The sequence below is a fragment of the Bufo gargarizans genome, chromosome 3, assembly GCF_014858855.1.
Source record: "Bufo gargarizans isolate SCDJY-AF-19 chromosome 3, ASM1485885v1, whole genome shotgun sequence".
Classification (NCBI taxonomy): domain Eukaryota; kingdom Metazoa; phylum Chordata; class Amphibia; order Anura; family Bufonidae; genus Bufo; species Bufo gargarizans.
In genome coordinates, this window is record NC_058082.1 from 491,200,723 (window position 1) to 491,228,059 (window position 27,337).

The following is a 27,337-nucleotide window of genomic DNA, read 5'->3' on the forward strand; positions in this document are numbered from 1 at the left end:
TAAAAGTCATAAGCAAGAAAATTCCAAAAACCTCCTTTATGTCAACTAAAAAAAGGTTAAAAAAAAACAAAAAAAAAACAGGGAAGATACAAGCACTGAGGAGACATTCGATGTAAAGAACGGCACTTACTCTGTCATGGCTAGACGTGGCGGCATTTAAATACTCGACATGAAGCAAACTTGTCATCAGGAGAATTCAGTGCAATCTACAGGCAGAAGAAGCTCAGCAGATTGATATAAAGTTTTATCAAAAATGTATACATTTAACATTTCTGCTCTTTCTATACTTAGGAGTCATGTGGGCAGATGTGTCAGTGATTGACTGATTTCCTTCTATGCTTAGTCATACAGAGCTAGCTGCCAATCACTGAGTAGCATCTCCCCATGATTCCTAAGAAGAGAAGAAATAGGTTTAAATATATAAATTACAAGTGTTACTGACTGTTTTCCCATAAAGCTACGCACCCGTCAGCTCTGCTCCTCCTGCTCTATAACAGGCTGCCTGCAGATTACACTGCATTTTTATGGTGACAGGTTCCCTTTAATGCCACCGTTTTTTGCAATTATTGAGCCTGATACAAACAGAATATTTCTTACTTGTATATAATGAATATTACACATGAAAGCAATAAGCAGTGGGATCTGTATTGTCATTATAAACATGGCTGCCTGTTTATAAAATACACACATTTATCTCTTCATCTCTGATACTTTGTATAGTAATTGTAACATCTTGGCTGTTCCTGTTACCAGTCTCCTAAGGCTACTTTCCTGTTACCAGTCTCCTAAGGCTACTTTCCTGTTACCAGTCTCCTAAGGCTACTTTCACACTGGCGTTTTGGCTTTCCGTTTGTGAGATCCGTTCAGGGCTCTCAGAAGCGGTCAAAAACGGATCGGTTTTGCCCTAATGCATTCTGAATGGAAAAGGATCCGCTCAAAATGCATCCGTTTGCCACCGTTACGTCTCCGTTCCGCTCTGGAGGCGGACACCAAAACGCTGCAAGCAGCGTTTTGATGTCCGTCTGACGAAACTGAGCCAAACTGACACACGATGTAAGTCAATGGGGACGGATCCGTTTTCTATGTCACAATCTGGCACACTAGAAAACGGATCCGTCCCCCATTGACTTTCATCTTGGCCATGTTAAAGATAGTATAAACGGATCCGTTCTGAACGGATGCAGGCGGTTGTATTATCTGAACTGATCCGTCTGTGCAGATCCATGACTGATCCGCACCAAAAAGTGAATGTAAAAGTAATCTAACATAAAGTTCTGAAAAGCAACTCCGCCTCGCTAGGCAGTGGTACCGCGGCAGTAAATGTGCCATATAGAACTACAAAGATGTGTCATTCAGTGCGCTGGGAAATCCAGTGACAACTGATTACATGCAATTGCAAAAGTGTTCAGATTCAGTTGCTGGTTTAAAAAATAAATATAAGAATATTAATTATGAGACGGCCCCTTTAAGGCTTAACATATACAAAAAAGGTATACATTAAACGGATGCCTCCAATGGTTGCCATACAGTGGCATCTGTCACCATAGAGTTCCTCTGTAAAAAAAAAAAAAAAAAAAAACTTATACATTAGCATATGAATGGAAAAAGTAGTGTACTAAACTTTTCCACCCTCCCCCCCAGCATATATGTTAAACATAATGATATCTTTAAGATATAATTAGTAGGGAGCCCTACACAGAAGAATGTTGATGGGACTGGCTAACCATCTAATGAGCATGGTGGTGTCCCAGATTTCCACTTGTGGTAGAAGTGTGGGAAAGAAAGGATTAGGCGTTTTGGATTTCAACCTGCCCGATCCTTGATTCACCAGGGGTGTCTTGTAGTGGCTTAATCCTCTCTCCCCATTGAGGACACTTGCATAGAGATGTGATGAGAACCTATAAGATATCGCTTGACAACTTAAAACTCTTCAGGACATCATAACACAGAGAAACACCTAAAAACACAGGACAAATATATAGTCCATAACGATGCGGTTAGATGAAAGTACAATAAGGAGAAGACCTCCCTTTACTAATGTTAGTGTCTGTTAGACGCATTTACAGTCGGCTTTTCTTTGACTTTTACTGGCTCTTCTTGAGGCTGCCAAGACATCTACATTATAATAAATCCCAGAAGCCGAAAGAAAAGACTGTCAACTTGGCCCTGAGCTATTGTCAGGTCTTCTTCTTTAATACATCAAGATTTACACAGACCCCATGCCAAATCCATGTCTTTATTATTTTTTTGGACTACCTTAAAAACCTATTTCCTGCACAACCTGTTCCTTGTGATCAGCCCTGGCAGACGACCCACCCTTTTAACGCAAACATTACATGGGAAGCTTAGAGTGTGCAGGTAGAGGAGTCAGGTGCGTGCCGGGCTTGTTGGGACCGTCTTCTGTCCCCGAGGCTGGATTCCCTCATATTTAAATTTAACTCTTGGTCCAGGAATCCTGCCTGGAATCATGATGGATTTCCTCAGAAATCTTCTGGTGAGTTTTGAATATTTTATTCCTGTTCTATCAGGCGAGTCCCTTCCAGCGCGGTGTTTATCTTTCTGCAGGCTGTGTACACATGGCACTTCACTAACTCATTCCTTCAGGGGCCAAAAGGAAAGGCCAAAGAATGTCTTCTCCACAGTTACCGTCCCATCTGCTGGCATATGCTTCGTATTGTTTGATGATCTTTTTATTATTATGTGTAGTCATTTATAGAGTTTATTTATTTCAATATGTTTCATATCAAACCTACTTCAGAAATAGAGCTTACATGCGGTAGTTTTATCTATCTATCCATGTACATTTATGTAGACGTATACAATATGTTTACAATGACCAACACTTTTGATACGTTTTCAACAAAACAATGTAAAAATTAGAGTAAACTACTATTTTATATATTGTACACATATATCAGCAAAAGAACTGTATTATTTCTAAAAATCCGCACACATTTAAACAGAGTATGTTAAAGCTAAGTTTATTATATACATTACAAATATATGCCTTATTAGATAGATATTAGATAGATAGATATTAGATAGATAGATAGATATTAGATAGATAGATAGATAGATATTAGATAGAGAGATATTAGATAGAGAGATTTTAGATAGATAGATAGATAGAGAGATATTAGATAGATAGATAGATAGATAGATAGATAGATAGATAGATAGATAGAGAGATATTAGATAGATAGATAGATAGAGAGATATTAGATAGATAGATATTAGATAGAGAGATATTAGATAGAGAGATTTTAGATAGATAGATAGAGAGATATTAGATAGATAGATATTAGATAGATATTAGATAGATAGATAGATGATAGATAGAGATTAGATAGATATTAGATAGATAGATAGATGATAGATAGATATTAGATAGATATTAGATAGATAGATAGATGATAGATAGAGATTAGATAGATAGATATTAGATAGATATTAGATAGATATTAGATAGATACATATTAGATAGATAGATATTAGATAGATATTAGATAAATAGATAGATATTAGATAGATAGATATTAGATAGATAGATAGATATTAGATAGATATTAGATAAATAGATAGACGTATTTCTCGCCCCATAAGACGCACTTTCCCCCACCCCCCAAAAGTGGGGGGAAAATGCCCCTGCGTCTTATGGGGCGAATGCTTCCATTTTACATGGCAGTCTGCGATGTATGACCCGGGAGAGAGGAGGGGCTGGAGTGCGGAACTAGGGGCGGGGTCAATGTACTCTTACACCGGCCCTCCACTCACCGCAGTATTTATAAACATTATTCCTTATCCTGTTAATAAGTTTAACTAACGCTGCGCTCTCCCCTGTTCCCCTGTATCAGTACAGCACTTACGAACAAGCTTCCATAGCAGGCATAGCGGACGGCAGCAGTAACCTCACTCACTGACGTTGCGCGCCTGCTCCGCCTGCTTCATTCATAAAGTAGGAGGAGCAGGCGCGCGATGTCAGTGAGTGACGTTACTGCTGCCGTCCGCTCTGCCTGCTATGGAAGCTTGTTCGTAAGTGCTGTGGGGATACAGGGGAACAGGGGAGAGCGCAGCGTTAGTTAAACTTAATAACAGGATAAGGATTCATGTTTATAAATACTGCGGTGAGCCAGTAAAAGGGACGGTGTATTGGAGGACACTGTTATGAGGGGGATCTGTGGATGACATATAGCAGTGCCATCCACAGATCCCCCACCCCATAACAATGCCATCCACAGATCCACCACCCCATAGCAGTACCATCCACAGATCCACCACCCCATAGCAGTACCATCCACAGATCCACCACCCCATAACAGTGCCATCCACAGATCCCCCACCCCATAACAATGCCATCCACAGATCCCCCACCCATCCCTCACCCCATAACAATGCCATCCACAGATCCCCCACCCCATAGCAGTACCATCCACAGATGCCCCATAACTATGCCATCCACAGATCCCCCATAAACAGTGCCATCCACAGATCCCCCTAAACAGTGCCATCCACAGATCCCCATAACAGTGCCATCCACAGATCCCCCACCCCATAGCAGTACCATCCACAGATGCCCCATAACTATGCCATCCACAGATCCCCCATAAACAGTGCCATCCACAGATCCCCATAACAGTGCCATCCACAGGTCTCCCATAACAGTGCCATCCACAGGTCCCCCATAACAGTGCCATCCACAGGTCCCCCATAACAGTGCCATCCACAGACACCCCATAACAGTGCCATCCACAGGTCCCCCATAACAGTGCCATCCACAGATCCCCCACATGACAGTGCGACATCCACAGATCCCCCACATGACAGTGCGACATCCACAGATCCCCCACATGACAGTGCGACATCCACAGATCCCTCATAATAGTGTCATGCACAGACCACTATTAATTCAAAACCCACCAAAAGCAGACCTTTTGGTTAAAAATATATATTTTCCTATTTTCCTCCTCAAAAACTTAGGTGCGTCTTAAATACAGTAGATATTAGATATTAGAATAGATAGATAATAGATAGAAAGATAGATAGATAGATAGATAGATAGATAGATAGATAGATAGATAAAGCTAAAAAGGATCCGCACTGCAGTGGATTAGTACAAGCGGAGTGCCAGCGGCTGTGAAGGCGATCCCCCTTCGAGACGTCAAGTAGGAAGAATTCCACGGCACATCCAAGGAGTAAAATAAGATTAACTCTTATTCACCAGACAGCGACGTTTCGATCCACCTCTTGGGATCTCACTACTTGAGAAAGATCCCAAGAGGTGGATCGAAACGTCGCTGTCTAGTGAATAAAAGTTAATCTTATTTTATGCCTTGGATGTGCCGTGGAATTCTTCCTACTAGATAGATAGAAGCACGTGGATTTCTGAAAGTCTTATTAAATTGAATGGGACAGTCACAGAAATGTCTAATAAATCTGCAGCGTGTGAATTCAGCTTCACATTGAGAATCCACATAAGAGCCATTTGGTCTATGACACCTGCGTAATATTATTCTATGATATTTTAAGACAATATCCCAAAGTATCCATTGTGGTCATTGTTAATAATAAGTTTGGTAACTATGTAATATATTACATAGTTGTAGCTTCAAGTCTGCAAAGTCTCTACAGAGCCCAGATCATTACTGACCATTGTTCATACTGTTCTCTTCTTATGGAGCAGAGGGACTCTTTTGGGTGTTGCCACAACCTCTGCCTATTGTTGGGCTCTTGTCATCCGTCTGTTCACAGGTCTCCATATATTATGTGAACCTTCCTGCTTGTAAAGGGTGGAATTCATTTTCAAGGAACTATGTTTCCTATATATCCCTAATCTCATATGGAAGGATGACTGCTGAACCTTTCAGCCTGTCCAGTGATAACCAGTCACAGATAATTCCACATGTGGCTTAAGACTGAAATGTTTAAAGGAGTTGTCCCATGAAAAATATTGTTTATAGGTAAAAAGTAACTAGACCTTACATATTACACATTTGAGTTGTCACAATGACGTATAAAAGGTTTTGGTTGGTGAGGGTTCAAGCTCTGAAACTCCTGCCAATCACTAAAACAATGAGTTAGAAGCGGTCATTGAGCTCCCTCTCTTCACTGCTAAGACTGACGAGAAGACAACCTCTTAGGATAGCAGTTGGGCCATGTTCACGTCCATCTTCAGCAGTGAGCAGAGATAGCCCTCTGTTAGTGTTTCTAACTCCTTGTTTTAGTGATCGGAGGAGGTCTCAGTGGTCAGACCTCCGCCGAGCAAAACTTTTGACACATCACTTTATATAAAGTGTAGTTACTCTTTAAGGCTACTTTTACACTGGTGTTTTTACTGGATCCGGCAGAGTTCAGCAAAAACGCTTCCGTAACTGATAATACAACCGTCTGCATCCGTTATGAACGGATCCGGTTGAATTATCTTTAGCATACCCATGACGGATCCGTCATAAGCTTCATTGAAAGTCAATGGGGGACGGATCTGTTTTCAACTACCATACACCTAATTTAGGTGTAGTTCAGCATAGTAAATGATTTTATACCCAAATCGTCATGTATGACCAGTTTAAACAACTGCAATGGCCAGTAAGGAGTAAAATGTGTGTGGCCGTGTCTGCAAAATGATTGATCACCAGATGATCGTTTGTTCAACTGCTGTTCAACAACTTCTGTCTAACGTGTATGGCCACCTCTAGAGATTTGTACCGGTTCATTCGTATCTGTTTTGTTCCATTCATGGCAATTTTGTGCCACATCCGGCACTTCCATTATTTTTGTTGTTCTGCGCCCATAACGGTGATGTGAAAGAGGCCTAAGATTACAGTGTTCTTCTGATGCTCTCTTGACTGATATATTTAATTAGATACACCTACATCGATACACTGACTAAGCAATGGTCATGGATATAAAATCTGCCTGCTAATAGCAAATGATAATCTATGCAGATCAGGGCACACAAGCTATCTGTAGACTAAACTGGGAAGAGTTTGCATGTTATGCTCGGTGCTGTCAAAACACGTTGCTCTAAAAAGTAAAAATATTGGCACTAATTGATTTAATATAACTGTGAGTATATGACACCAAAGCACTGGAGTCCAAGGTGAGGAACCTTGTTGGTGCTCACGTCTGTCACACTAAAAAAGGAGAATGCCATTTTAATTATCTTCCAACATTAATCAATTAATGCACTGAGCTGCAATATCAGGCACAACCTATGGGCAAGAGAGGCGCTATGTCTGAAACATTGTACTCTCTCTATACTTTATATCAGCTATGTTGGATTTTAAAAGGGTTAGAGTATTTTATACCACGATGGGTTTTGATTCCCTTGTCCTTTGTCACTTGTCACTATGTTATGGCAGTGGATCATAGTAACATAGTAACGTTATCATTGCAGTCCCATAGCATTCACCCTTTAACCCATATAAGGGGATCTGGACTTTGCTGTGGGGGACCACCAGACTGCTACCTCTTGGAGAAGTCCCTGTGTGGTTGACAGCTGACCCATGGGGGTTAGAGACATTGGTGGAGAGCACCGAGGGGCTCAATCACAGAAACAGGCTGAAATCAGGGAAGGCAGAGTACATGCAATACTGTAACAGGTCCAAGGTCAGGGCAGGCAGCGTAGCATCAACATGGGTAGACAATCACAGGTCAGGCAGTAAAGGGTGAATATGGGTGAACAGAAACTGGTTGGTACCAAGGCAGACAATACAATAGAATACCTTTGCAAGCTAAGAGACCTAAAGTACCCACAAGCAACCAGCCATTGGCTGGTGAGAACTAAAGGGCACGTGCACTGGGCCTTTAAGAGCTAACTAGGATGTGTATGTGCCCCCTATGCACCAGAAAGGAGAGGCTGAGCCCGCAAGCATGCCTCAGACTGAGAAAAGGAATGGAGTTAGGCCTCATTCACATTTCAGTGTTTGGTCAGTGATTTCCATCACTGATTTTAAGCCAAAACCAGGTGCAGCTCTAAACACAGAACAGGTGCAGATGTTTCCCTTATACCTGATGTCTGTGGAGGCTCCAATCTGGTTTTGACTCACAATCACTGATGGAAATCACTGACCAAACTGACTGTGTGAATAAAACTTTACTCTGGCAGCAGGACCCGCTGGGAAGAGGAGGAGAGCGGTAAGCGGGTCCAAGCCACCTGGAGGCCCAGACCTGTGTGAACAGAGCAACGATGGCCTTGAGCTTCCACTGTAACAACTATAGGTCAACCATCAAATCAACTACTCTGCACTGCTTCAATGATCTGAATTGTTTTCATGCTTAGATATCCTAATACTGCTATTCCGTCTTGTATTTTAGTCATGTAGGTGTAGGATCTAACCTATATGTATGAAATATGGCATTATTTATAAGTGTTTGGAATGATCTTAAAGAGTTGAAGGGGTATTACAGTTTCAGGAAATTATATAATGCCTATTTTCCAATTTTCCAATTTACTTTGGTTTTCAAGATCTCTGCTTGAAGACATTCAGTGAGTCTTCATTGTTTGCTCCTAGAACGTACCTACACAGATTTGCCTTAAGATTACTTAAATGGGGGATTTGAAATGACCGTTCAACGGGTGAAATTTACCAGTGATCAATTGCTTTAGTCAGCGGAAGACATCATTCTGGGAAAGAACATTGCCTGAAAGATGGTTCATCCTGCGTCTCAGTAGGTTCAATGACTGGAGGCCCCAACATGGATGTATGTATGACTGTATCTGTGAAACTATCCTTCACCAGATGATCACCTGTTCAGCCTTCAGCCTGCTTCCATCTGTGTATGGCCAACTTAACAATTAGTGTTGGAATGGGTGTAAAAATGGCAGCTGTTATAGGACCCAACAGCTAAGGGGGCCCATATCAATCCAAACAATGGTGCAGGTAGTGAAGTGGCAGGTCAAAGTGAATGTGGCCCATTATAAGTTTTACTGTGGAACCCAATGGTTAGCCCAGCTGTGTGCATAATCCCTTCTCCAGAACATCACTGTGGGCATTATCCCTTCTCCACAACATCACTCTGGGCATTATCCCTTCTCCACAACATCACTCTGGGCATTATACCTTCTCCACAACATCACTGTGGGCATTATCCCTTCTCCAGAACATCACTGTGGGCATTATCCCTTCTCCAGAACATCACTGTGGGCATTATCTCTTCTCCAGAACATCACTGTGGGCATTATCCCTTCTCCAGAACATCACTGTGGGCATTATCCCTTCTCCAGAACATCACTGTGGGCATTATCCCTTCTCCAGAACATCACTGTGGGCATTGTTCCTGTGTTGTGACATCGATATTTTATTCCTGCATTATGCATCATGTCTGCATTAAACATTGAGCCCCCCCCCCCCCCCCTCTGTCATTGAACCCCTCAGATGCCGCGTTCATTTGACATTAATATTAAGGCCTTTCAGGGGTCAATAATAATAAAAAAGAAAAACTTAAATCATACTTACCTTATCCATTTGAGCGTGAAAAGGCCGCCGCGTCCATCTTGTTTGAAGATCCAGTGCAAAATCTAGCGTGTTATGTGATGACGTCATCACGTTGGCCAGCGTGGCGCGTCACCACACACAAGTTTTTGCTCGGGGTCTTCAAGCAAGAGGCCCATGGCGGCCTCTTTGCTCTCAAATTGATAAGGCATGATTTTTATTTTTACTGCCATTTCAGGGAATATAGATTCATTACCACGAAGCACGCAGAAATTTGGCTTCATAGAGAATAAAATTTTCCCTGAAATTCGGATCAAAGTCCACTTTGGATACTTTGATTCGCGCAACACTTCTGATACCTGTTCTGTAGCTGTAATGGATACTGCACACGTGTAATAGCCAAGACAGAGGTTTATTCTTTTAAACCAGACAATGAAGGTTTAAAGAATATTCTTCCTGCAATACACCAGGGACTGTACCTTCTCATATCTCTATAGCAGCCAGTGGTAACCGCCGGCCATGTACCAGCGCTGTACATGTTAGTAAATGAAAGATATCGTCATCCACGGCATGAAGACATTTTACCCTATTTTAGTAGGTGTTTAAATTTTAATGACAGCGCACGCGAGTCTACATAATTCTGAGGCTCCAACTGTTCATTCTGAGGGCAGCGGGAAGCCTTGTTTAGATGGACCTCCCCGTGGCTGCCCTATACTCCTGAATTTTTAAACACCTGATAACGTGTAATGCTCTTATGTAATAAATTTTATATGTGTATGGGAATAAAGTCCCATGCAAATCAGCAAGTGAATTCTGGATTTTTTCCCCCCCATTTATATTATACTCAATTTTGTGATAGGAAATCTCAAAAATAGTTTTAAAAAAATATATATTTCTGGCTACAATTATTTTTTTTTAATCCACAATAATTATATAAAATATATTTACATGTTATGTCCTACCATTTTATAATGACATGACAGCTTCTATGTGCCTTGGTCCCATAATGGGTCTTTCCGGGTGATCTTTGGGTTTCTGCCATGTTTTGTTTGCCGAAGATCCACCCCCAGATTCTGCCCCATATGATGGAACAGCTAACGTGGTTTCTGAGCGTTATTTTGAAATTCTGGCATTCCCAGATTTGGAATCTGCACAGGTATGAATGCCAACACACGTTGTTCCCATTGGAAAGGGGTGTAGTGAGCATTTATACCCTACGGGTGTTTAGCGAGAGTACTGTAAATGCACATCAGATGGTGCAAAGCGAAAATTGCAATTTTTACACAGATATAGCATTTCAGTGTGTTCTGTGTGTGCCAATAGGAAAAGCTGTGCTTCTTGGTGTTAGAAATACCCTACATGTGGTCCTAGTCTTTTGCCTGAGTGTGTGAGGGGGCTGAGGGTTATGGGGACAGCCGTATTTTGAGTTCCGATGTGGTGATTTACACGGCGCGTGCTGACAACTGTAGAAGCTCTGGGGTGAAAAAATTAACAAAAACACTGAGAAGTGACCCCATTTTGGGTACGGAAATGCCATAAACGTGGCCGTAAACTGCACTTTGGGCATGCTGCAGGGTTCAAAAGGGAAAGACCATCTTTTGGGTTTTGCATCACAGATTTTGAAGGATTTGGTTACAGGTGCCATGTTGCTTTTCCGTTACCAGTACAGCCATTTAGGGACAACCATCCACTTTAAATTTTTCTCTTGATGGAGCTGTGCGAGGGCTTATTTTTTTACGGAATGAGTTTGCATTATCTTGGGTTCTATTTTGCGGTATATACTGTACAACTTTTTGATTGCTTTTTATTTCGCTTTTTCTGAAAGCTTTTGATCACTTGATATTATGTTTTTTGCAAGGTGAACTGATCAAAAATGGCTGTTCTGAAAATATGTTTTTATTTATTTATTATTTTTTGACGAAGTAGATCATGTGGTGTTTTTATAGAGCCAGTCATTACAAACACAGCGATGCCTAATGTGTCTGATCTTTTTTTTTTGTTTGTTTCTCCATTTTTGACAATTGCAAATGTCTTGATTATGAGATACGGGGAAAGATGTGCTTTATTTACACTTGAAACTTTTATTTTATTTTGTATAAAACACTGTTTAATTTTTTTTTAACTTTTTTATTTTTGTCCCACTATGGGACTTCAACGTTTGAGGGTCTGATCCCTGCATGCTGTATTGTACTGCATTGAAACTGTCAGTTTCACACTGACAGTTGCTTCAGAGAGTCAGTCTGGGGGCTGGGCCTCATAGGTTTCAGTACATAGCAGGCCTGAGGGCCTTTATAAGGATTCCAGGTGCCATGGCTACCATTGGCACGGAGCTGAAAGATTTAGAGAGGGAGCCCCCTCCCTCTGTAAACCTCTTAGATGCTGCGATCAGCACAGCGTTTAAGCGGTTAATCCACCGACACTGGAGTTTTCAGCAATGCTGTCAATAACAGCCAGGCCCCTGTACTGATCGAGTGGGCACAGATTCTGTGCCCGTTCAATCAGAGCGCATTACATGAATGGCGCTTTGCACTAATGTTATGTTTGCTACGCCGTACGGGTACGATGCACGTCATCTAGGGGTAAAAGGGAACCTGACAACAGGAAATTCACTGCGTTTCTTCACTTTGAAGAAAAATTACTTTGAATCCATATGCAGATGAGCAGTTAAGTGCACCGAGGGCGGGCTCAAACCACTCTGTGCACCCTGTTTCCTCTGCCAAGCCCTCCCTTTCCGTCTTGATTGACAGGGATGGGTTCCAGCATAGTCAAGTCACCTGGCCTTGTGCATTGAGAAGGAGAGGGAGGGGCTGGCAGAGGAAGCAGGAGGGGCTTGGGTGCACAGAGTGGCTTGAGCCCGCCCTCGATGCACTTAACTGCTCACTTCCATATGGATCGGTAAGTGAAAGGTATCATTACATTCAGCTGAGCTAGCCTGATAATGCAGTGACTCTCCAGTGGGTCAAACGTTACATCTGAGATTATATCTCACTGAAATACATGAGTGGGACTGATATAATGATCTCGTTCCATGACTTTCAGGACTGTTGGGAAGACGTGACCTTGTAGCAGACTACTCCCCCATGCAGCCGGCAGATGTAGTGCGCTTATCGTGTACGTCCACAATGCTGTGTTTGCCGTGTTTGTCACTTGTCTGCAGGTTCCACTTTAAATAGCTGCTGAGCAAATATACGGTTCCTGGTGACGGCTTTTATTACATGGTAGATGGAAGCATATGTTGAAAAAGGTAAGCCCTCGCAATGCGTAATTACACACAAGCACATTCACTGTGTTTTTCCCAGGCACTGAGAAGAACATCTTTTTATCAACCAAGAGGCTAAACTTATTCTGAGGATCTTAGTCCCCCGGGAATTTCTTTTCATAAGCATAATTAGGCAGAAGTTTAGATTAGGATGTGACTAATTATTACAGAAATGTTATTTTTCCAGAAATGGTTCATTAACATGTTCATTATGGTGATGTCTAGTCATGCCTAGGAGACACCATGGCATTAACCTCTTACTTGCAGGACCTCAATCTGCAGCAACCATCTTGGCGTCACTGCAGACTCCTGCTCCGCAGCCTGGTCAAAGGAGGTGCCGATCCCTGCTGTTAACCCTCTGACTGCCTACGTCCATACCATAGCATGATCAGAGAGGACTCTCCCCCTGTGACTGGGTCTTCAGGTTTCCCTGTGACTCGATCAGAGACTTAAGGAGCCATCTACAAAGGACCCCAGGGCGGTTAGGACACATTAGTGTTACCCTAAAAGCATCCTGTGTGGAACCCCTTTAAGGTAAAAACTAAATTCACTGTCACCTTCACTAACAAGCGTCATACTTGACGCATTTCTTCATGTAGAGTCAGGGCCGTCATTAATATTGATTGGACCCTGGGCAAAAATTTACTTGGGCCCCCTGGATCCCGCCTTCCCACACCTTAGCAGGCAATCACGCCCTCCACCACAACACACACATAAAAAAAAATCCATACACCTGGTAGAGTCCAGTGAATGACTGTAAGTACTTCCAGTTCTGAAGACTCCAGGGGCTCAGGATCAGTGCTCTGGGCTGGAAGTGGGCACCGCTCTGCAGGAAGGAGACCAGGGCTCTGCTCACCCTAGTGTTACAGTGCACCCCAGCACCCCACAGTATGCAGTATAGCACCCTATAGTATACAGCACCCCACACTATACAGTACCCCACAGTATATAGTAAAGCAGTATAGCAGCCCACAGTATACAGAACCTCACGGTATACAACACCTCACTGTATACAGCACCCCAAACTATACACGATACAGCCCCCACACTATACAGTACAGCAGTATAGCACTCCCCCCCACTATACAGGCCCCCCCACACTATACAGGCCCCCCACAGTATACAGCCCACCACACAGTATACAGCCCACCACACAGTATACAGGCCCCCACACAGTATACAGGCCGCCACCCCCCCCCCAGTATACAGCCCACCACACAATATACAGCCCATTACACAATATATAGCCCACCACACAATATACAGCCCACCACACAGTATACAGCACCCCACTATACAGTAGTTTACAGTATATTAACATAACAGCCCCTGTCACCTTTTTCTGATGTAATCTTTACACAAAAAAGCTCCACAGTTAACTTGTGCAACACTCAGTAGGACCTGTGATGACCTCATAGCCATGTGACCAGTAATTGCTAGGTTACTGGTCACATGGTAATGATGTCATTAAGGTCCTAGAATTAAGATCATTAACACAGTACGATCATGATGCCTGTGTAGCCGACAGCCTGACACCCGGGGCAGTAGCTAGCAGGGCTCAAGAGGCAGCTGCCTTGGGCCCCCCAGGAGCAACTGGGCCCAGGGCAGCTGCCCCTTTTGCCCCTTGGTAAAGACGGCCCTGTGTAGAGTCATCGGGAGTGTACAGCGCTGAAGGTAAGTATCAACAAAGGGTGCCACACTAGTGGTGTGTGTCAGCAAAGTCTGGCGCTCGGACCTTCAGCGCTGTATACTCCTGATGACTCTACATGAAGAAACGCGTCGAGTATGACACTTGTTAGTGAAGGTGACAGTTAGACTCCAATGCTAGGTAGTTGAGGGTGATTTAGCATATTGGCTACAGTGTTGAGGCTTTATTTGGTTTATTACCCTCAGTGTAGCGGGTGAGCTGTGTGCTGGCAATAGGGGCTGCTTGCTCACTTGCTTTAGCCCTGTTTTTTGCACCCAGCGGCACTTTTCTTTTCACCCTATCTGGTTGGTGTCCTAGTATCCAGGCTGTGATTCCTGAATATCACACCACTCAGGTATTTCACTTATTCAAGCCTTTTTGGATGATAGGTACTCCCCAGTGTATGTTTGTACCCTCTGGGGAGCAGTAACCTGAGAGTCGATCTATTACATCTGTGGTCTCAGGTGTCTACCCAAGATATATTTGGTTATTACCCTCTGGGCAGACCATCTCCCCTACAGTGGCTACAATTTTATATATTATCTTTTGTCTGCAGATTAGTGGACCCCCCCCACCCCAATACCTGCCGAAATGATCGCTGTACTTTCAACAAACTTTGCATAAATGATTAGTGCAAGTGAATATATGAAACTAGTATAGCTTATTTTAAAAAAATGCCTCTTTCTCCACTTATCACCGACACCCACTTCTGCTCTCCCCACCCCCTACACTGATCATTCACCCTCAATTAACAGCTAAAATGCACCTTGAAAGATGTGGCAGACTACCAGCTCTCTGAGGGATCAGGTTACAGGCTGTCTATAGATGTCCATGGAGGGAGGGGAGAAGGAGTGTGCTGGTGGAGAGAGACAGAGGGACAGACACACAGACATTACTGCAGTTTGTTGAAAATTTTCATTTTATTCCTGTTCTGGATTTAAAGCTGCACTGCCCAATGTCTAGTGTTGAGCAAATCGAAGTCAAACAAATTTCAGGAAAAATTTGATTTGCCGCGAAGCCAAATTTCCTCACGCTTCATAGTAACAAATCAATTTTCCCTGAAATGGTGTGAAAAAAAACAAAAACATACTCAACTCATCCATTTGCACACAAAGAAGCCACTGCGGCCATCTTGATTGGAGATACTGCGCAAAATCTTGCGTGCTGTGACACATGATGTCACCACGCCGGCCAGTGGCGAGATTTTGCACAGTGCCTTAAAACAAGATGGATGCATGCAAATGGGAAAGTTGAGTTTTTTTTTAATCGGATTAACTCCTGAAAGCCCTCAATGTTAATCTAAGATGCCGTGATCAGCAATGAATGTGGCATCTGAGGGGGTTAAATGACCAAGGTCGGGGTGGGGAGGGCGCGATAGCCGTTCCCTATCATTGTGCCTGCTACATACAAAGAAATGCGCTTTGTGAAATACTTCGCTCAACACTAATAATGTCCTCCATGCTACATTCGTGTATTAGGGTATGCTAAGAGAGATAGGGGAGCAGCTTCTCTTTTCTGAGTGCTGTATATGGGACTTATCATGTGGATGGTCCCGCACATACTGATTTGGGAGACATTCTGGGGAATGAGGGATTCAGGATAATACTTGGAAGTCTTGGTTATACTCTTCCAACCAATATTGGACATTTCTAGTCGTGTGACATGTTGCATTGTCTTGTTGGAAGATCCCCTAGGGAAGACAATTGGCATGTATTGGTGTACTTGATCTGTGAGTATCGATTCATACCCAAATCGGTGTGCCTTCCACAATAAATAAGTGGCCCACAGAATGCCACATAAACATTCCCCAGACCATAACACTGCCAACACCAGCTTGTGTTCTTCCACCAGTGGTCGCAGGGTGTTTCTTCTTTGATGTTTTTCGCCTGACGTGCCAACATCCATCCATTTGATGAAGCAGAAAACATGACCCATCGGAAAAGGCAACCCTTTGCCAATCAGCGGAGGTCCAATTATGATATTGCTGCAAAAAGTAAAGCCTTTTCTGCTGATGAAACTTCTAGCAGAGGTGCAGTGACCATTTATGTGCTTCTGAGCCCCATGGACTGCCGATAGAGGCGCCTAATTTATTAAGAGGTTTACGCCTCTTAATAAATTAGGTGCATCTTACTCCCTCCAGTAGGCTTCTTAGTAACACTTGCATAGGATATGTCAGCCTTAGTATAATGTGCCACATGGTGTTTTCTAGATTTTTTTGCAGTGTGGCTTTTGTTTAAGCGTGTATGCGAATGTGGGAGTTGGGATTAATATCTGATGCCCTAGGGCAGGAACGCTCAACTTGCGTCCCTCCAGCTGTTGCAAAACTACAACTCCCAGCATGCCTGGACAGCCTACAGCTATTAGGGCATGCTGAGATTTATAGTTTTGCTGGAGGGCCGCTGGGTAAGCATCCCTGCCCTAGGGGGTATTTGGCCTTCAACTATCTAAATTGTATAGCTATGGGGGGGGGGGGCACTAAAGTGCCAGAAACTTAAATGGAAGTTGAGCTGCAGTACCCTGGTACGGTGCTACCTGGTATATGGGGCAGTCTGCTTCCAGTTCCTTGCATCGTATGGTTTCCGGCAATAGCTGATCATTGGGGGTGCCATATGTTGGACCCCTAGTGATCTGATAATGATGACCTATGCTGAGGACTAGTTGCCAATATCTAAGAGTTTTACGGCTGGGGTGCAGTTAGCAGTATTACTAGTAATGTGGAGGGTTAACTGTTATCTGTACACAGTAAAACTCTGATAAGCCTTCTCCTCCATGCTGAAAGTCATACAGGAACATCCTTGTTTTAATTTCTCCAGCACCTTTCAGCATGAGACTGGTGAGTGTTATTTTACTTCATTTTGAAGGGTTTGCTTTGTAATGAATGTTTTTGTCATGTTTGTCTTCCAGAGAATTATATAGTTGTGTATGTACAGATTTGTGGGGTTGCTAATAAAGGCAAAGGGACCTCATACTTTATGGCGCCCCAGAAACCAGGACTCAATATTCTATTAGAACATTTAGAACTATTAGAACATTTCTGCTTCAGTGGCAGCTAATAAAATGACACTTTTAAGGAGGTATGTGGATGAAATGTATGACATTTTTAGGTTTCGTTATATGGTAACTCTCTGTAACTTGGAAGGGTATCTATGCATTTAGCAGTTGGGATTTACTTTAATTGTGGTTTCCCAAAAAAGTACAGTAGTTGGCAACTTGATTTATGCTGTGTGGTTGTGGTGTGACTTTGTGTCGTACAATTACTTCAACAATAATCCACTTTGCAGAGTTTAATGGCTCTCTTAAAGGGAATGCCTCATCTATATTTCTTTCTGTCTGGTAAAACCACATCGTGACACACATTTTAAAATCTATTGTCTGAACATGGTTATAGGACAGCCATTTTATCCAATTTGTTCTTAACATCATTCAGAGATGTGCTTTAGAGCAGCCCCATGGGCCGTAGAGACAATGGACAAGAGCTGACTCATTGACTTCTATGAGAGAGTTTTCTAGGCATGCCCTGTGACCTGTGCAGTGGCCAGGAGGGGGTAGACAAGCTGTTATATCACTTATCGTGAATGCTGGATCCGCCTATAATGATATGGAGATAACTGTTAAAAAGTGATCTGTAACGCCCAAGAACTGAGGCATATTATTAGGCTCAGTGGCCAGTGTGAAAACAGCATCACCAACATTTTTTTTTAAATATTTAAAAATATTCTTTAAAATGAAAACTTCATTTAAACAATAAGTCATTAAGTTAAGCTGGCAGAATGCTGGTGTGGATAATGCGGGTTGTGATGATGAGCAGCAGCACTTGTAGTCCATTACCACAGTCTGTCCCCTCTGTACTTCATGTCTCCTTATGAACTCCATTCCTACAGAGATTCAGCTGAAGATCCATCAGCTGTATTCAGGATCATAATCCCCGACAAGCAGAGAGGAGGATGAGGCAGCTCTTTATTTCAGTGCTGTGAAGTAACTTGTCCTCCTGTGTGATTAGGACAGGTTTTGTGCATACTAATAGGATGGCGGACATATTATTTCTCCTAATGACAAAACAAGTTATTATAACTAATGAAAGGTATTTGGAAATATATTTATAAAAAAGTAATTTGTAAGCATTTTCTTAAGTCCCAGAGAGCCTCTTTAAGTAGAGCACAGATCTCAGTGATTGGCTCCCCTCCTGCCACTCAGGATTCACCCTTTCCTGCCTCTTTTCCTGTCTCTGGAGCAGAGATTGTTATAAATTGTACACTACCATTGTAGCAGGTTTGCAGCTATGAGGCCAGCCTCTACTCTTAAAGAAGACTTAGTGGAGAGAGATGCTTAAAGAAGACCTGTCGCCACAAAGTGCAGTTCAATCTGCAGGCAGCTTACTATAGAGCAGGAGGAGCTGAGAAATTTGATATATAGTTTTGTGGGAAAAGAGTAAAACTTGTAATTCCTACAGTTTTATCTCTGGCTTTTATAACTTAAGACCACCCCTGCGTTCAGCAGTACACACTTACACATAGAATGCTATCATTCAATAATAAGACCTCCGCTGTGTACAAATGAAGTCAGAAAAAGCAGAGATATAAATGTATAAATTACAAGTTTTACTAAATATTTTTCTGCAAAACTATGTATCGGTCTGCTCAGCTCCTCCTGCTCTATAACATGCTGCCCGCAGATTGCACTTCATTTTGAGCTGATGCGTCTTCTTTAATGACCAATATAAATAGCAGCTTGCAGAAAGGATTAACTACAGAGCCATAGTGAAGCTCATGGCATGTATTTTATAGGAAAGCCCCAGAATAAGTCTATACTGGGAAATGCTATTACAGGAATTAGATGTTTCATTCTTGTAATCTGTATCTGTATGTTAAATGCATGATGCACAGCACAATTGTCCCATCACCCAGCTCTACTGGAGGCAATGAGGAAAAAATCCCATCTTCAGAAGTTGATAGAACACAATAGCCGCCCTTGGTTTCAGCTCATTACCACAACCTTACAAATTCTTTTTTCCCCTCTTCTTCCCATGAAAAACGTGTACGTAGGCGCTTGGATCAGCTCGTGACAGTCTGCTGCATCTAAATGCAGGTGCCATTAACATAGGGATTAGGAAAACCTTCAGGCTATCTGTACAGGAATAGGCCACACATCCATGTGTTATTTCCACCACAGGAGTACATTGCTAATGGTATTAAGATCCTTTCTTTATAGACTGAGCATGTTGTCAAATGTAGCAATGGCCTGGCCCAGGGTTTTACTAGGATACTTCAATTGTTGTTGCAGTCAATACTGTCTAAAAATACAAGAACCATTTGTAGAAGAACCTTTACTTATCCCATGATGTGCACTGATGTTAGGTGGAGGTAAGAGAAGGAAATAATACCAAACTGTATATATACACATGTAGCAGAGCTGAATTTGTAGTTTGTACCATAGGAACCATCAATATGTCATGACAATATGATCCAGTGGAAAACTCAGCCTTGCTATATCTGGACATTTTTCCTGCCTGGAGGCCATCAACCCTTTCTTTGAAAGGATGAGGTATATACTGTACATGTAGTATGGTATCTTCCTTCAGCTGGGGAGATGTTGTGCAGCAGTTTGAGGGTGTTCATGGTGCCTGGGCCCTTAGCACTAATTAGTAAATAGGGGAGAAGGATATAGTTTTAGAAGCAAATTTCCATTAGCTAAGCATTGCTAAGTACATTGAAAGAGATCTTTCTAAACCAGATAATCCTTAAAATAATGAAAAATCTAAAATTATCTATTGGATAATGTACACCATTTTAGAGGTGTGGGCCCCTGGATTCTAATGCAAAATCTGTTTCAGAACCCCCACTTCCATGTGCCATGTATAATACTGGTGTCTTCAGTGCCTGAATAGGATTGCTTGGGCCAACCAGAGAAAAATATTCTCGAAACCTAATCCCTGTATCACCAAGAAAGTCTAATAGGGTTTGCATCAAAGAAATAGACCCTGGTGGCAAGTGATTGGCTCCAAAACCAACCAAATGTTTTTTTTTTCTCTTGGACGTTTGGTGCTCACTATAGTATAAGAGCCAAGGCCCACCAGAGTTTCCTCTGTTACTCTGGTGGGGCCGTTCCAATTCTGGGTGTTTTTTTAAGTAGCAGAAGGGTCTTGGGCTTCAGGGCCTAGGTGTGACTTTTAACCTCTGTACCCCCTTTTAACTATGTTACTGTCCCTACTGAAAATTATAAGAATATTAATAGTCACTAAGGGGTTCTTTCAGGGGATTCTTTGGTGGGCCCAGGTTCTACTACTGTAGAGGGTCCTAAAGGTCTAGGAGAAAAAAATAAAAAACATTAGCCTGCCTTTGCAGCCTATAACATGCCTCTAAGGTCTATTTCTTTGATTCAAAACCTATTAGATTTATTGATGATATAGGGGTTGGTCCTCAAGAATAAACTTCCTCTGGTGGGTTCAAGGAACCCCAGTCCAACACTGGTCACCCCCATAAAGTCACAAGGGCAAAGGGTACAAAAAGATTACAAAACTAGTGTCCTTCAACATTCTTTATAGTAAGGTACACTATTGTTTATAATACACACTTCAGCTGCTGCAGAACCTCATTTTAGTTAAAGAAGATGGATCCACATATGAATGATTTGTAAGAACCATCCCTATCTATTTCCAAAGAGTCTTATGTTTAATGTGGATTACAGTACCAAGTAACATCTGTCTGATGACTTACGTACATTATTTATACCTTGGCCTGTAAACCTGACAAAGGGGCATCATTTACTATAGAGTACATCTAAAGGAAAGAAGGCTTATACACCAAGGCAGAAGGGCATTTTTTTACTCTAAGACCAGTGAGAACTCTATGCCAGCTGAAGCTGACTTAGTTAATTTGGTAGAGGAGCCTGGATGCCTTCCTTGAGGCCTGCTCACACAGCTGATTGGTGGACCCCCACCGATCAGATACTCATGACCGATACTGAGGAGGTCATTAGTACAAAACAATCGTAAAACTTCTTTAGCTGATTGATGGATCTCAAATACATTTCCTGTATGATTTTTTTTTTCACATCTTTTTCCATACATGCCGTCCCTTTCTGTCTTTACCATCTGCACAGTGTCATAGAAAATAAAACTGATAAGACCAGGCTACATTTTTCTAGTCTTTCCAGTCGTTGCCCGGTTTTGGTCAACTAGTACTAAATGACAAATGTGGAACTGAAAGGATCATTTCTGCTGCTGTATTACATTTGTGTCAATATTCAACATGCTGTATATTCAGATATAATAAATACTTTACATACTGTATTCCCAATGAAAGAACACTTTTGGGGCATATTTTATTAGAACTTTGCACTTTCCAGTTTCTCTGTTATTCCCCCTGGAAATGCATACAATATGACATTGCTGGCACTGATTATCCAGTTTCAGAGCATGTAGGTGCATACTCAATTGACAATATGAATAGAAATGGCCACTTGCCTAATTGTTTATACATTTCCAGAAGGAATAAAAGAGCAACAGCACAATACAGAGTTATATGCTCCAGAGTTGGTATTTCAAGGAGAATACAATTTACATCATCTTTCAGTTTAGTTTTTTTCCTGTGACAACTTTCATGAACAAAAAATATTCTACATTTTTCCAACCAGCACCTGTATTACTTTTGTAATTGCATGGAATTAAAGATTTAGTATAACCGCTGTGCTATTTCATAAAATGTATCTGTACAGCGCCACCTGCTGTTTGGTCTTTTCCTTATTAATCTGTCCACCTCACTCAGGTGGTCACACGCACTCATTTTAAATCTTCAGCTGTCACCAGCCATATCGTCTGTTAGAATATGTAATACTTGTACAGGGAAAGATCAGCAGCAGAAAGAATACGCCTCCTAAGAAAGGACACTCCTCTTGAGATGCTAGGCTGAAATAAATCTAGCAGAGCAATTGGAGCAATGAACGGGGAGATCTCTGGATCCATGTGAGGTACAGGGCAGGATCTAGCTCTGTTAGAAATAGATTGCAATGAACTAGATGATGTCTTATTTTAATGTTTTACATCAGTCATGGGATAACCCCTTTAAGTAGCATTTTCTGGATGTTTTTATTTTGTTATGCACACCTTACTCTAAACATTCTAGTACAGTGTTCCCCAACTCCAGTCCTCAGGGCCCACCTACTAGTCATGATTTGAGAATATCCCACAGATTGAATGCCTGAGATAAGTCCTGATACATGGACACTAATTCTATCACCTGCTCAATACTAAGGAAATCCTGAAAACATGACCGGCAAGTGGGCCCTGAGGACTGGAGTTGAGGAATCCTGTTCTAGTAGATGAACCATTTTAGAACCTGCTGCCAGCATAGTTGATCTGTATTTTTGCATCCTTGGCCATGTCTGTGTCCATTGGCCTTATTTATGACGTATGTTTCCAAATCAGTTTATAGTAGACTTGCACATGTCCTGTGTACACTGAAGGTGGGTCCTCAGACTTTTGACCTCTGGTAGGCCCACAGAAGCAATACTTACCTAGGTGACATATATGGGTAAGGCAGCATACTAGACACGTTATTCAGGGGTGTAGCTATAGGGGAAGCGGCTGCTTTGGGGCCCTGACCCAAAAGGGGCCCATCCAGCAGGAGGAGGACTAAAAGATTTTGTCAGGGCCCCCTCAACAGTATTACACAATGAAATTATATACAGTGACAGTATAGACAGTGTATAAAACGGATGGAACAGCTGCCGGGCCTGGTCTGAGAGAGCGATCTTTACTAGCCCCAGAAATTGAAGCGGCATGAAAGGAAGGGGTTGCGAAAAAATTACTAGGGGAGGGGGGCCCCATTCAAAAATTTGCTGTGGGGCCCAGTCATTTCTACCTACTCCACTGACTTTATTAACACGTCCTATATGAGTGTTTGTTACACTGTCACACTCAGAGTTTCTTAGTTTTTCATGGAGCTTACCTGAAGTGAACTCTCCAACAGGACTACATAGGAATTAGACACCATAATGTGAATAAATAGTGATGATAATGCTGCATTATACATTCACCAATACGTATCGCCATAGACAGGTGTATAATGATAGTAGCGACTGCAGAGAAACCAAGTGCAGATGATGTGTGGGAGGTGGATTCAAGGTGAATACATTTCTATATGTATGAAATAAAAGCTCAATAGAAAGGTTACATGGTTATATGAGATCTCTACACTTCAATATGCTTTATTGTTATATGTGGCTTTTCTAATGCTTGTTCTTTCGCTACGCATTGATCGGGACAGACTAATTGTTGACTTCATGCCTCAGGCAGTTGCAGACTCGGCAGGAATTTACTGTAACTACCTACAATTTGTTCCTTTTGTAGTCCTCTGTCATCCTTGCATATCCTTTTAGAATGTTTGCTGATAGCATCAAAAGTTCCCAGCACTAGCAAGCAAGATAATTTGCCAATTAGTTTTACTTGTTTTTAATTGGAGACCGGCCCAGGCAAATTATCTTAGGAATATGACCAATTATGTTGGGCTAGTGGACTCTGACTCTCCTATACCAGCCCGGATACAAGAGGGCCCTAAAGGTCAGGCTTTATCTATGTCTATGGGGAGCTTAAGGCTTTGTCTCAACATATAGGAAATGACCCATCAGCCGATTACTGGCTGCAGTGCCCACCCTCAGCTGGTGATTGGCTGGCGTGGTTGCTAAAAATAATTTTTTCTTTTTTTCTGGACAACTTATCTCAAAATCATGGACAGCAAACACTTTTTTATGAACAAATTCGAAAACCTTAAAGCGGTTGTCTCACTTCAGCAAATGGCATTTATCATGTACACAAAGTTAATACAAGGCACTTACTAATGTATTGTGATTGTCCATTTTGCTTCCTTTGCTGACTACATTCACTTTTCCGTCAGATTATACGCTGCTCTTATCCAAGGGTTATGACCACCCTGCAATCCAGCAGTGGCGGTCGCGCTTGCACACTAATAGGACTGTAGGATGCTTTTTCCTGTAGTGTGCAAGTATGACCACCACTGCTGGACTGCAGGGTGGTTGAGGGTGGTCGTAACCATGGAAACGAGCAGTATAAAATGCGATGGAAAATGAATCCAGCCAGCGAAGGAAGCAATACAATACATTTGTAGGTGTCTTGTATTAACTTTGTCTACATGATAAATGCCATTGGCTGAAGTGACACAACCCCTTTAATGAATGATAAAGATTACACAGGTCTATAGCGCAATATATTAATAAGAATTCATTACCAGCAGGGCTGGCCTTAGGTGTTCAGGCGCCCTGTGCGAGCTAATCTTGTGGCGCCCTTACCCAGTCCCTTGCCCCCTCAATTAGACCCTGCCCCCCTTAATCATACCCAGTGTCACCCATAGCCAGTCCCCTGCACCCCTTAATCATACCCAGTGTTAACCAAAGCCAGTCCCCTGCCCCTTAATCATACCCAGTGTCACCCTTATCCAGTCCCCTGCCCCCTTAATCATACCCAGTGTCACCCTTATCCAGTCCCCTGCCCCCTTAATCATACCCAGTGTCACCCTTATCCAGTCCCCTGCCCCCTTAATCATACCCAGTGTAACCCATAGCCAGTCCCCTGCCCCCCTTAATCATACCCTGTCACCTTTATCCAGTCCCCTGCACCCCTTAATTATACCCAGTGTCAACCAAAGCCAGTCCCCTGCCCCTTAATCATACCCAGTGTCACCCTTATCCAGTCCCCTGCCCCCTTAATCATACCCAGTGTAACCCATAGCCAGTCCCCTGCCCCCCTTAATCATACCCTGTCACCTTTATCCAGTCCCCTGCACCCCTTAATTATACCTAGTGTCAACCAAAGCCAGTCCCCTGCCCCTTAATCATACCCAGTGTCACCCTTATCCAGTCCCCTGCCCCCTTAATCATACCCAGTGTAACCCATAGCCAGTCCCCTGCCCCCCTTAATCATACCCTGTCACCTTTATCCAGTCCCCTGCACCCCTTAATTATACCCAGTGTCAACCAAAGCCAGTCCCCTGCCCCTTAATCATACCCAGTGTCACCCATAGCCAGTCCCCTGCCCCCTTAATCATACCCAGTGTCTGTCACCCTTATCCAGTCCCCTGCCCCCTTAATCATACCCAGTGTCACCCTTATCCAGTCCCCTGCCCCCTTAATCATACCCAGTGTCATCCATAGCCAGTCCCCTGCCCCCTTAATCATACTTAGTGTCTGTCACCCTAATCCAGTCCCCTGCCCCCTTAATCATACCCAGTGTCACCCTTATCCAGTCCCCTGCCCCCTTAATCATACCCAGTGTCACCCTTATCCAGTCCCCTGCCCCCTTAATCATACCCAGTGTCACCCATAGCCAGTACCCTGCCCCCTTAATCATACCCAGTGTCTGTCACCCTTATCAAGTCCCCTGCCCCCTTAATCATACCCAGTGTCTGTCGCCCTTATCCAGTCCCCTGTCCCCCTTAATTAGACCCTGCCCCCATTTAATGAAAGATATTTGGTAAAAATAACAAGCAAAAAAAAAACAATAAGAACAGGTACTCACTATTTGAAGTCTTCTGCTCCCTCCCTGTCTGCAGAGCACCGTCCGCTGCCCTCACACATTGAGCGGATCCTTCCGCGGCTCTCTGTGAAGGCGCAGCACTTAGACGCTGCGCCCCTAAACTCCTCCTCCACGCTCCGGAACCTGACCTGGCAGCTGCAGAGGCTGAGCTCGCCAGGCTCGCCTCACACAATCTCCGGCCGGCCTGCTGTAAGAGACCGACTGCGATCTGTGTCGGCCGCCGGGCGCCCCTTTTGCCATGGCGCCCTGTGCGGCCGCACAGCTCGCACAACCCAAAGGCCGGCCCTGATTACCAGCATTTATTGTGAGCTGTAAAATGATGATAATTACCAACATATAATCTAGTCAAGTGTCACCAGTCTCAAAAAAAATCACAGACACATCCATTTTTTTTCACGGACACAGGAAAAAAAGTTGCCCATTTTTACAGAGGAAATTTGCAGGAATTTCTGTACGGTTGGCAACCCTGTTGGCTGGTCACGGAGGACGGGGGACCGGGAAGCATCAGAACACTGTTCAGCATCCTGGATTTCTTTTTTAGTTTTTTTTTTTTTTTTTATGAATTGGCCAGACAACCTCTCCAATCACCTGCCTAAATAGGCCTTACTTATGACATATTTTAGATTTCTAATGCAGTCTATAGTAGACTTACACATGTTCTGCATACATGGAGTCCTGAGTCTCATGACCTCTGGTAGGCCCACGCAAGTCTGACACTTTAGAGAAGGAATACTTATCTAGGTAACATACGTTTGTAGACTTAAGATCTAGGTATTATTTATTCTACAAAACCAAATAAATCAGCTAATCAACTAATAAATCAAAAGAACAAACTGTTTAATGGACCGCGATAAAACAGATCGACCGATTAGAATTGTAACCATTAGTTTTTCCACACGGCTGCTTAGAATTTCTAATACTGACTGCACTTGGATTATTCATTTGGACTTGTATCATACCTGAATAAGCAGTGGCGGTGTTTGTTGCATTTAGGTCAGTATTTAAGTCATTGTGATAGCAGCTCATAGTTTTTCAGCAATACCATGCTGTTTTTTTAATCTTCCTTATTCTTAAAGAGTCACTGTACTGTCACACAATTTTATTTCATTTAGTAGAGAATGGTGCAAGTAGCAAATTACTAAAACACTTCATTTAAAAAATCTGCCTGCATCCGCCTGAACAAAGCTGTAAAGTTATGACCACTAGGGGTCTGACTTCCACCTAATTTGCAGTCCTCTTCCTGTTGTCAGGCAAGAAGTGTCCCTAGCAACAGAGACACAGAAGACGACTCACAGGAAATGGGAACGAAGAAAGAAGAGAGACAGCACCCATATTGTTGCAATGAAAACCAAACTGTGGTCCTTTAACCCATGTTACTGCAATGCAACTACATGCAACGTTTCGGCTATAACTAA

The 27,337-nt window shown here is 42.7% G+C and overlaps 1 protein-coding gene across 2 annotated transcripts in view; it reads left to right on the top strand.

Moving 5' to 3' along the window:
• The first annotated feature begins 2,385 nt into the window (after positions 1-2,385).
• Positions 2,386-27,337, top strand: part of LOC122930432 (rap1 GTPase-activating protein 2-like) — a 182,345-nt gene continuing 157,393 nt past the window's right edge. For both annotated transcript variants that reach the window (XM_044283839.1, XM_044283840.1), the window contains exon 1: positions 2,386-2,494. In XM_044283839.1, the coding sequence (XP_044139774.1) occupies positions 2,468-2,494 (27 nt within the window). In that variant the 5' untranslated portion in view covers positions 2,386-2,467. The remainder of the gene's footprint in view (positions 2,495-27,337) is intronic.